At 41.3% G+C, this 12,183-nt stretch overlaps 1 protein-coding gene across 1 annotated transcript; it reads right to left on the bottom strand.

Annotated features, from left to right (window-relative positions):
• Window positions 1-1,791: 1,791 nt before the first annotated feature.
• On the bottom strand, window positions 1,792-9,749 carry LOC122399940 (serine/threonine-protein kinase 32A). Its single transcript, XM_043401038.1, has 9 exons — window positions 9,253-9,749; window positions 8,298-8,353; window positions 7,413-7,584; window positions 6,870-7,067; window positions 3,634-3,723; window positions 3,348-3,514; window positions 2,583-2,863; window positions 2,105-2,314; window positions 1,792-2,039 (listed from the first exon to the last, which is right to left on the bottom strand). The coding sequence occupies exons 1-9, from the start codon at window positions 9,299-9,301 to the stop codon at window positions 1,874-1,876; spliced, it is 1,389 nt and encodes a 462-aa protein (XP_043256973.1). The 5' UTR covers window positions 9,302-9,749; the 3' UTR covers window positions 1,792-1,873.
• Window positions 9,750-12,183: the final 2,434 nt, after the last annotated feature.

Raw genomic sequence — 12,183 nt, forward strand, 5'->3', positions numbered from 1 at the left:
TTATTTCCGATTACTAGGGTCAATTATAGTCATTTTTGGTGAATGGACATACCCCCGAATTCCTACCCAGTTTCGAGAAAAAAATTCGAGTAGGTGTGAAATTTTTCGATGAAAATAAAAAATTTCAAATCGTTCTAAAAAAATTATTTCCGATTACCAGGGTCAATTATAATCGTTTTTGATGAATGGGCATACCCCCGAATTCCTACCCAGTTTCGAGAAAAAAATTCGAGTAGGTGTGAAATTTTTCGTCAAAATTAAAAAATTTCAAATCGTTCTAAAAAAAATATTTCCAGTTGCAGGAGTCGATTACTATCATTTTTGGTGAATAGACTTCCCCTCGAAATCCTACGCATTTTCGAGAAAAAAAATTCTAAAATGGACCAATTTTACGTCGAAATTAAAATATTTCTAATCATTCTAAAAAAAATATTGCGAGTTACAGGAGTCGATTACAATCATTTTTGGTGAATAGACATACCTACGAAATCCTACGCATTTCCGAGAAAAAAATTCGAGAAGGTGTGAAATTTTTCGACGAAATTAAAAAATTTCAAATCGCCCTAAAAAAATTATTATTAACTAGGGGAGTCAATTACACTAATTTTTGGTGAATAGACACATCCGCGAAATCCTACACACTTTTGAGGAAAAAATTCGAGTAGATGGATTTTTTTGAGAAAATTAAAAAATTTCAAATTGTTTTGGAAAAATTGTTTTTAGTTACAGGGGTCAATTACAATCATTTTTCGTGAATACACGTACCCCCGAAATCTTACGCATTTCCGAGAAAAAAATTCTTTATCGAAAATATAATGTGTGGCCTGATATGTTTTCTCGTAATTTCTGGTGTATGTTTAAAAAATCATAACTTCCGAACGGATTGAAGGATTTCAATGTTTCAAAATGCAAACAATGCGTATTTGTGAGTCACACTTGGATTATAATGTTGTTCGAGAACCCCATAGATATAGGGTGAAAAAATCCATTGAATGTAGTGTCCTTGTTGTATACCTCGTCTCTGGTGTTACCCTCTGAATCCCTTTGACGAAATGGCGCCGGTGTTATCGATTATTTGGCACTCCTTGGTCAAGCACGCTCGTTTATGCCAAATCTCCATTTACGATTCTCGTAAACATCGATTACCACAAATCAGAGTTTTGCGAAAACGTGTTCGATGCTATTAGGGTCGCGTCGACTCTTGCTGGTTGCCACCGTAAAAATAGATCTCTCTTTGATCGTACAAACGGAATAACAGTTATAGGATTTTCTTGGTTTAAACATTTACAAAGGATATACGGAAAGGGAGATGGGTACTGGTTCAACGAAATGTCCAACTATGTTCGTCTTCGTGTTACAATGTTTTTCTATACTTTTCGTGAATCGTTTACAAAATTACATCGTTTTTTGTGTTTGTATATCGTATTATTAAGAGTGCAATCGTTGATTCTGGGTGCATCTATCATAGAACATGCGTTACCCGAATGTTTTGCTTTCGCAGAGTATCCTCCTTTATTCATTAAACGTTTATGCAGAGCGTCTCGTGCATTAATATTATACATGTTGAGAGACGAGTAGAATATTCGGTAAAAGATAGTAAAACAAAGAAATATTCCATAGTTTTCGAAGCCACAGATTTTGCAACTTTTCACCGGAAGAGTACCATAATACTTTTTTTGTAGCGATTGAACAGGGAAACGAATGGAATTCTATTTGAAGAAAGGGTGCAGTTGCAATTGCATTCGGTTTGTGCACTGTTCGATGTACCGTTTTAAAACACGCTAAGGGTCGAGGGTGGGGGGGGGATTGAAGGTGAGGTTTTCGATACTCGACTATTTGCGTTTTAGCGCTGGAAAAATTGTTCCGGTGGAATTTACGAGGTGGAGGGTTCCGGGCTCGCGTCGATGTAGTCGATGTCGGATGATGTCGCGGTGCTCGCGCGTTTCCCTTGCCTCGGGGACGCGTTTGTGCGCGTCTTGACGTTCGTCGTCGAGACGCTCAGCCGGTTCCCGGCCCGTTGCGTCGGTTGTTGCTTCGTCCTGAAACCCGACAGATCGGTATATCGTTCGTTCGCAATAAATAATCGGGCAAATTTCGACCTCACTTGAGTCTCTTTTCGGCACTCATCATGGCAGTGTTCAGTTCCTCTTCCCACTGTCTCTCCTTCTTCTCCATTTCCCTCCTCTCCATCTCTCGTTCTCGATTGTACACACGATATTCTGGAATGAATGCTAATCTCCGGAGATCCACGCTCGGTCCGGCGCCTTCCGCAAGCCCGAGTGCATCCTCCGGGGTTTGTTCGACTTTGAGAGATCTGCTTGAACGATAAGTGGAACTGAGTGCTCTATCCCCCTCTTGTCGGTAGTAGACCAAGTCTAAGTTTCAGCAAATCGAAAGAATAAATGTCCCGGGAGGGTGAAAATCGAGGAATCGTCGCCATTTTCGGGAATTACACGTTTCTGGTATTTTTAGACAAACTCGAACACTTTCGGTGGCGGCTGATTTATTGCCAACGTCTGCTGCTCGGTGTGAAAACGAAAATATCATTTCTAGAAACGAAGACGAGTTTTCGATTTCGTTACCTTTGCTTCGCCAGACGTTTCTTCTTTTTGTGCAACGGCTTCGTCTCGATGATCATCTCCTCGAGCTCGAACGTCGGATCGCAATTGAGATGATCCTTTGGCGGCGCGAACGCCGGCTTGATTTGCTTGTTCAGCACTTTGTCGAAGTCGAGGCCTCTTATCACGTTCACTTGTTTCAGTTCCTTTAACGTCGATACCCGAGCGCCTGGCGCCACGGTTAATAGACGGTCTAGAAGATCGAGGAACGAAGGACTCCACCCGGCTGGTCTCGGCCTTTCCTCCTACAGGATCGTTCATTTATTCAGAGGGCCGGGAAACTTTCGGAAGATCAGTATACATTAGAACTAGACTGCGGATGTTTATGCATTTATGGGGAATTTTAATTCTCAAAATACTACAAAATGCACTTAATATGCAAAAATATAAGAAATAAAGTAAGATACGAATTATTATATTTAAGGGTCGAGACAATCATCTACAAAGCTCCTTTAATTAATTCTATTAATAAAAATATGAATTTCCATGAAGATCCGCAGTCTAATTATAACTATTTAAAGTTATTTAATGTTAATCCGGATAGAACTCATCCGAAGTTTAATGTTTAATGTGTTTAATGTTTCGATTAGAATAAGAAGCATCTGATATCGTGACGTACGAAGAGTGCTTTCTATGAAAGAAAAGTACAACTCGATAGCTAAGGAGCAGAGGTCTTACCGACGAAGATGGAAGATGGAAGATATAAAAAGGTTTTATCGTAAATTTTACCTGTAAAATCCGTAAAGCTTCTCTGTGCGACGTAGTGGAGTGAAGAGAATAAGGCCGTTCTCCTGCAAGAGTTTCCCAAGCAAGAATTCCCAGACTCCACCAATCCACGGCGAAGCCGTAACCAAGAACACCATACTCCTCGCAAGAGCACATGTAAATCTCTGGTGCTGTGTCGGAAGAATTATTAATTTATTCAAACGGAATTATAACGTTCCTTTTTCTCAAGTATTTCAAGTAATTTTCAACATTTTATCTTTCAGAATTGGACGTCCGATTAATTAGTTACCTATGTACGGTTTCGTTCCTGACATCGACGTCGCCAATTCGCCATTCTCCAGCACCGTCGCGATGTTGAAGTCCGTCACGTGCGCGTGTCCTGTGCATAATTTTTTTTTATTAATTTCCACGTGTTTGTAAGGGGAATCGATATATGTTCGCGTAGACACAATTACGACCGTCTACGAATTTCACGATCTACGTGGACGCGAAATTGATCAACTGTCAGCTGCCTATCGGTGCCGATCAACATCTGTCGTGCAATGTAAACGGACCGTCAAAATGTCATCTGCATAGCCTCGATCAACCTCAAGTATCGAGGAGTATCCTATTATCCTTTTGGTGATCGGATCTGTTGACCTTTGACGCTCCGAAACATCGTTGACATTTCGTTGCAGCTGGTCCCACGCTCGATTCACATATTCATCGAAGACTTGTCCTCATTTTTCTCCGATTTATTAATTGCACACGCAACACGGAGTCTTGTTTTTAATTTCCCGGGGAAGTTTGTGAAGTCTGGTCCCGCGGCCCTTGGCCGTAGCGGTGAAAAGGGTTACAAAACGGAGGCTTTGTGCCGCAGAAAAGATTTTACGAACAATGGAGCGTCGTGCGCCGTGTGCGAGATAAAATGCGATAGCAATTGCCAAGTGACACCGGTCCCCCGTAATTTTAAATGATGCAGAAGCAATTCCAAGGTTTAAACAGCTGTCGGCTGAGTGCAGCCGGAAATTAGGGTTACCCTTTCATCGGGGATCTACATCTGGTGTAATACTTTCGTCGATCCTCCTCTTCCTTTTTTTTATTTCGCTGTCACAAGTCATTGAAAACGTGAAAATTTTTTCGTAAAAATTAAAAAAGTTCAAATCGTTCCAAAAAAATTATTTTTATCTAGGGGAGTCAATTACACTCATTTTTGGTCAATAGACATAACCCCCAATACCTACCCAGTTTCGAGAAAAAAATTCGAAAAGGTGTGAAATTTTTCGACGAAATTAAAAAATTTCAAATCGTTCCAAAAAAATTATTTTTATCTAGGGGAGTCAATTACACTCATTTTTGGTCAATAGACATATCCCCGAAATCCTACCCAGTTTCGAGAAAAAAATTCAAAAAAAAGAATAAATTTTTCGTTGAAAAAAAAATTCCAAATCATTTTGGAAAAATTATTTTCGGTTGCGGGGGTCAATTATAACTATTTTCGGTCAATAGACATATCCTCAAATTCCTACCCAATTTCGAGAAAAAAATTCGAGTAGGTGGAGAAATTTTTTAAAATTAAAAAATTTTGAATCATTTTGAAAAAATTATTTCCGATTACTAGGGTCAACTATAGTCATTTTTGGTGAATGGACATACCCTCGAATTCCTACCCAGTTTCGAGAAAAAAATTCGAGAATGTGTGAAATTTGTCGTCAAAATTAAAAAATTTCAAATCGTTCCAACAAAATTATTTTTAACTAGGGGATTCAATTACACTCATTTTTGGTAAATAGACATAACCCCGAATTCCTACCCAGTTTCGAGAAAAAAATTCGTGAAGTTGTGAAATTTTTCGTCAAAATTAAAAAATTTCAAATCGTTCCAAAAAAATTATTTTTAACTAGGGGAGTTAATTACACTCATTTTTGGTCAATAGACATAACCCCGAATTCCTACCCAGTTTCGAGAAAAAAATTCGAGTAGATGGATTTTTTTGAGAAAATTAAAAAATTTCAAATTGTTTCGGAAAAATTATTTTTAGTTACAGGGGTCAATTACAATCATTTTTCGTGAATACACGTACCCCCGAAATCTTAGGCATTTCCGAGAAAAAAATTCTTTATCGAAAATATAATGTGCGGCCTGATATGTTTTCTCGAAATTTCAGATTTTTAAAAAATCATAACTTCCGAACGGATTGAAGGATTTCAATGTTTCAAAATGCAAACAATGCGTATTTGCGAGTCACACTTAAATTATAATGTTGTTCGAGAACCCCATAGATATAGGGTGAAAAAAATCCATTGAATGTAGTGTCGAAAGCACAACGGACTGTTTTCTCAACCTTTCATGCTCCTTTCGATCCATCGAAGTACGTGCATCATCGTACGCGAAGAAATGGAAGTACGATTCCGATTCCAAAAGGAGGAATACGTTATACGGTTCAGTTTATGTTCTTGTCGAGCACGAGATCTTATAAAGCGGCCTCCTTTTCGATCGCATTTTCCAATAACTTTTCCTCCTTCCAATTCGTTTTCCTGAATTTTTGAAAAATTGATTCGCGATGGAAGCTCTTTTAAAACGACGGGAATTGTGAAGAGAAAAACTTGAAGATAAACAATGTAATTGTTGAAATAGAAGTAGATCTCCAGTGGACGTCTTGTAAAGTGAAGTATTGCGAGAGAAACATTAACTTTTCGTTGACTTGATCTTGGAATTTTTTTTATCGCAGAACGAATATGCGGTGCATATGGTAACCGACGGTTTATGAGATTGATAGAAGGGTCATCGGAGTCCAGGATGATCGTGTCAAAGGGTGAAAGGTGAAACATGAATGGCCTCCAGGAGCCCTCAGGGTCGAATGAAAACCGTAAAATTATTTATAGGTTGAGTCAGTCGGCTCGTCGGTCAGCGCGAGGAAAGAGAGAGGAAAATTACCGGATCTGCAGCACGGTACGTCATCGGAATATAATGCGGTTCTCCATTGTAGCCGTTCTTTGACCTTTCGTGAACCTTTGGAAGCGGTTCTCCGGCAGCATTACATCCAGTCAATCACCAAAACTACGGGTAACATCGATATCCGTGTTTTCATGATCGAGATTTTACTTCCAGAGTTATTTTATCCGCCCCAAATTGTTTCGAGACGACACGCGAAACGCCCCGTTCGAATCGAACTCGGTCGAGTTCGTCAAAAGAGAATTCTATAGAGACCGCAGAGCGTAACCCTACAACAATTCCCCAATTGGCAGGAACAGCGACGTGGCAATCTTCGTGATCACGATCCATTTTGTAGGGCCACGAGGCGTTTGATTGCCACGTTTGTTTGCTACGATGTCGAAATCGGATGTAAACGGGGAACGGTTGATATGCAAATGAAGTTAGCGAGGGCTTCCGTTCAATCGTACCGACCGAACATAGAATTTCGGGTTCGCGTTAGGGAAAGCTGACCGCAGAGCCGAGTTTTATTCACGAATGACGGGATAGAAACTTGAGGATAATTCGTAGATCACCTTTCATTTATGTTTCATTTGCAAATGGGGCACGTACCTTCCTCGTCCAGGAGGATGTTGTCGGGCTTTATGTCTCGGTGAACGATTTTGTGGCTCTGCAGATAATCGAGGGCCAACGCGATCTCCGCTACGTAAAGCAACACGCTCTTCTCCGTGAATACGACTTCCTGTTGTATGTGGTACCTTAAGTCGCCACCGAGGAGCAAGTCGGAGACCATGAACAGGTCCTCCTCGTCTGAAACGAAAAGGCACGGCTTTATATTTAGGGAGTTCGATTCGCCTAAAACTGTACGTCGATCCTGTTTTCGGACGAAGTATATTTAGTAACGAGAAACTCGGTAACAAGTGCAATAAATTGGACGTGACAAAGGGAATCGCTGGGCTTTGGGATATTTTCGAATGAAACGCGGTTAATCGAGGGAGTAGGGAAAAACTGAAGGAAAATGGCCGTTGACAATTGGCTCGAGTTGAACGTCTTTGACGATCGCGATGAAAGATCGATAATGACGAGGGATGGGGAGGCGCTAATCGGATCTTGGCTCTTTATCCGATTCGCAGAATCCGCGAACGATCGGCTTACCTTGGAAACTGAACCACAGATTGACCAAGCACGGATGTTCCAGTCGTGAGAGGATCTCCACTTCTCGTATCACATTTTTCAACGCACCCCTTTCGACACACTCGCCCTTATGAACGTACTTCATCGCGTACATCGTCTCTGTACGGTCTTGTTTCTTCCGCACTATGCACACCTATTAAGAAATAATTGCTCGTTAACGAACGAGGAACGAGGAACGAATTACGAATCACGAATTACGACTAGTTGTTTCCAGTGGGGATAATTAGTCGTTGTTAAGCCGTCGCGGAGAAGGAAATTCGAGACAATGGGATATGGAAATTTTCAGATTCGAATTCGGTTTATCAAAGGTTGGGAACGAGTTTACGAAATTGCACTTATTAGTCAATTCGAAAGTTATGAATCGGAAATAGAATATTTCGAAATTTTAATCCTCTTTCGACGCTTAAAAGTTGCTTCAAGTATAAGAATTGAATGACTGTGCAAAGATTATTGTCTGTTTTATAAAATTATTTATAAAAGCCCCGGAAACCTTCAAATTTAATACCCGCGATTCGATAATAATCAACGTCTCATTAGCTCTTCGGTAACGCGTTGGAGGGCACGAGCGAATTATGTATTTTCGATTAATGCTGGCTCCAGTAACTTCTTCGGTTATTATTTTATCATTATCCCGGTTATTATATTCCGATTAACCCAATTCCAAATCGATTACCGAACGATAGAATTGCAGAATCAGAAATTTTATCGGTAATGTTTACATCGATGGAAATGTGATATTATTAAGAAATTATTAAAGGTATCACGATTGCAGTGGTATCAAAGGTTTGGAGAGAAAATGGGAAATTTAATTAAAAGAACGCAACGTTGATAAGTTTTATCTCATACCTTGCCAAAACTTCCTTTTCCAATGGCGCGAAGAATTTGAAAGTGATCGAAATTCACTGGAACGAAAAACGGTGGAAGAGGATTAATAAAAAAGGCTTTCGCTACCGTGTTTATTACATATCATTCATACGCGAATTTGAAAGGATTTTATATTGAAAAATATTAAAATTTTTAATGCGAAACAGTGTTTTATGGTTAAATTGAAATTAACTTCAAAGGTTAGACCGTGAATGCGTTAACGCAGTTCGTAACGACATTTTTATTGAAACCTGTCGTGTTAATGAGGCTTTTCTTTTAATTAGGATATACATATATTCGTATCGTTAAGAACCATCGTGCTATCGATTGATTTTTCGTGGAGGATCGAACGCAAAGGACTGATTAACAGCGCGAATTCGCTGGTTAGGTAAACTAAGGGAGACTGGAACCGACGAAGTTGTGGAAGCCTGCTCCTAAAATCGTTTCGTTGTATCCTGAGAAATTCCGTGCAATTCCGTGTTTTGGAAGCACGTGTACACGCTTGATGGCTTGCCTCGATCCTGAATACTTGACGTACTAAAACTAATTAGCGTATCACTTGAGAGGAGAACGGTCCCGACGATTTTAGCGCAACCTCCGCGAAAGATCGATGCAAGTTACGCCGGATCGTGTTTATTAAAATACACAGGACACGGCTCCGAACAGGTTGAGATGTCCTTCCGACGAGAAAGACGTCGCTATTATTCGCCTCGAACGAATTCAATTCCGATCAAAGGTTCCGCGAAGCGACTTGGAAGGTTTCGCAATTGCTGACATCGATAAAGTAACACCCTGTTACTAATAAGTCAGAGACGGCCTCTCAACTCTTTTCAGGGCCACGCGAGGACAAAGTTTTCGAGCACGGACGGATCTCGCGGCATTTACCTTGAAAGTTTACGCGTCGTTGACAGAAAGGAAATGTATCGTATCTACTCACCTTCTTCCCCGGGGGTGGGGGCGTTTCGCGTCGACTGGTTGGCACCCATTTTCTCCTCTCAATGGATTTCAATACGTAACGCGCAGCCAAGTACTTTTGTCGAGCCGAGGAAAGACAGCCACTCGGAAATCTCATGCTTCCACCACCTCGTGGTTCGATTATTCATCGGATCGACCCTTTTCCCACCGACGATCGTGCCCTTGCTCGTCCCGTTTCGCTCTCCAGCGATCTTGTTTCTTTTTATTCGTATACCCTGATCCGCGACTCTGGTTGTCATTAGATCGCCGATCAAAGATCGCTTTTCACTCAGAATTTCCTACGAGTTCCAACTTAGTTTTCTTCGATTTCCTTCGTGTCCCTTAAGTCTCGGATCTTTCTTCCAGTTTCCTTTGATCGTTCAGTTAGCTGCTTCGCCTCGCAGCTAACATCTTAGGTTGCTTTTTCTCCAACATTCTCGAGCTTGGGTTTCCCGTCAAACTTTGACACGGTCCCTTCGCTCTTTTAAGCTACTTTCGCAGCTTCCGCGATAGCTCGTCGTTCCCTTGCTTTTAGAAGGCGAACGGTCTTCGTTCTATCGAGCTACGTCTTCCGACGGATATTCGCGGTTGGTCAGAGACGAGAGAGGAGAGATCTCCGAAACACGGACGTTTGCTCGTTGGCCCATCGATCTCACCGGTACGAACTGTCGGATTAATTACTGCCACGTCGATTCGCGCATTAATTAATGCTGGTTTCGTGCTGATTTGTCGAATAACAGGGAACAGAAGCGCTGCTGTTCACAATTTGTCAATGGTCGGGGAGCAAATCCAGTATCAGCTAATTGGTTAGTCCAACAGTAAACCGTAGGGTGTATTCGAGATGAAAGCTGAAATCATTTGTAATTCTTGACAATTTTTAGTGCAATTTAATAATAAAGTTATCTAGTATTGAAATTGTTTAGTCTCGCTAAAATGTTCGTAACCGGAAATACACGTCGCTTTTCTTTCCGAAAGCCAATTAGCCCGAATGCGACGCCTTGAAAAAAATTCTCATTAAGTAGCGCTAATTTCCTCGCAACATTATGCCCCGGCGAACTTGTTTACGAACGCGACAAATTTCAGGGGCGATAAATTTCGCCGGCGTTTTCCCGCGTTTTAATGAATTCCCGTCGTTATTTAAAGGACCCCGAACTTCGCTTTTTCTAGGCTTCTTCGTTGAATAATAGAGAGCGTCGTTAATCGCGGCTGTTTGAATGTGTATGTGCATCGTCGAAAAATTCGCGTTTTATTCGAATTTTCAAGCAGTACCGTAGATATCCGCGTCTTCTGCACCCCGTGCACGTTCCGCGTCTTCTTCCGCTTCGAACGTGGCGAAAGATTAGCGTGACTTCTTCTTTTGGTCAGTGTGCACGCGATCGTCGTCGATTCGAAGCCTCTCCTTATCTACGAGGCAGTTCGTAAAGTTGGGATTTTCCTCCGAGCAATTAACCCTTCGGGTACGTTATGCTCGTGCTATGCATCGATCCACGAACCTTCGTTAGTCGTCGACGCATAATCGTGTATACGTATGTTTACCAGTCCCTAAGCAATTGTAAATATTTAAATTCGACAAACAATAACTTTGGTATTAGTTGTTCGGAGCTGATTATGTAATAGCCAGTAACAGGCAGTTTAACGATAATGTTTCTTTTGTCACGTACGTTCGTCTTGGTCAATTTAGTCCTCGTGTTTTATCGTATCGAGCATTAGCAATCCACTCCTTCGAGCAGAAGCAATGCACTTAACCTGTTCCGTTGCAACGACACCCCATAGTCGATCCGATTCTATTGCTCCTCCGTTCTAATATTAATATGTAATCGCGTTTCGCGAAGCTTTATTGACCATCGTGTGTTACAGCTGCCCGTCGATACACGAACGTGGACTTTATTTTCGTTTCTCGGCGGGCGAAACGTGTGTGCTTGGTTGGGATCGCAATAAACCGACCGCGGGGGGGATCGATGAAGCAAAGGGACAGAAGAAAACGCGTTATGATTTCTTATCGCGAACTCTTCCAGGGAGGGGCGTCGATCGTAACTTCTTTCCTCCTCTGTTTATATTCGATTTTTCCAACGATACGTTCAAGACGATTTTCCACGCACATTTCTCGAATAGAAAATTGTGCCGCGAAAGTTGACCACTCGCGATTTCTCATCGTAGAAATGCATCCGCGTGTTATCGTCGTTCGGTGATCTAAACGAGGACTGAAAATTTACGAGAAACCCTTTCAAAAAGCCTCTTCGTTTCAAGCTCTTCGGAATGGACTTTTTTCTCTCCGCTGGGCGCGTAAACCAAACTCATTCTCCCCGATGAAAAGTACGCCTTTCCACGGGGCACTGAAACAGACTAGGGTACTGGACGTTCGGCTACCGGTGTTAGAAATAAAAAAAGATTCCATTTAATCCTTCATTTATTACAGAACTTGGGGGGGGACAAAATTTATTTAACTTTCCTCGCGATGAGTACTGTGCAGAGACGAAGTAAATGGCGTACCAGGTCTGATTGGTTATGGTGTAAAATCTCCTTCGTACGAGCGTTCACCTTTTTCAGTCTCTGGGAAGGAGATTGTACCGTTACTGGTCGGACTCGCCAGTTAATTTTTCCCCTCTGAACAATTTGCTCGCATCACGACGATACGTTTAATCGAAAATTGATTTGTTTAAAGTACCGAGGGTCTGGCCTTTCCTACAAGATGGCCACTTTGAACGTTTCTTCTAAAAATAGGCGAACACTTGGCGGGACAAAAAGGGTAACTATACCTACGGAAACAGAGTCAAGTGAATCGTCGTTACTCTTTTGTCCCGCTTCAAACCCCGAAACAATGCTATATATGTATATTTCTGGTTTCGACTAGTTTCCCCTCTTTCACTATTTTACCTATTTAATTTAATCGTATAAATTGTAACACGCGATGCTA

This window comes from Colletes gigas, unplaced genomic scaffold (genome assembly GCF_013123115.1).
Source record: "Colletes gigas isolate AHSC1104 unplaced genomic scaffold, ASM1312311v1 Colletes_gigas_Sc00015, whole genome shotgun sequence".
NCBI classification, from domain to species: domain Eukaryota; kingdom Metazoa; phylum Arthropoda; class Insecta; order Hymenoptera; family Colletidae; genus Colletes; species Colletes gigas.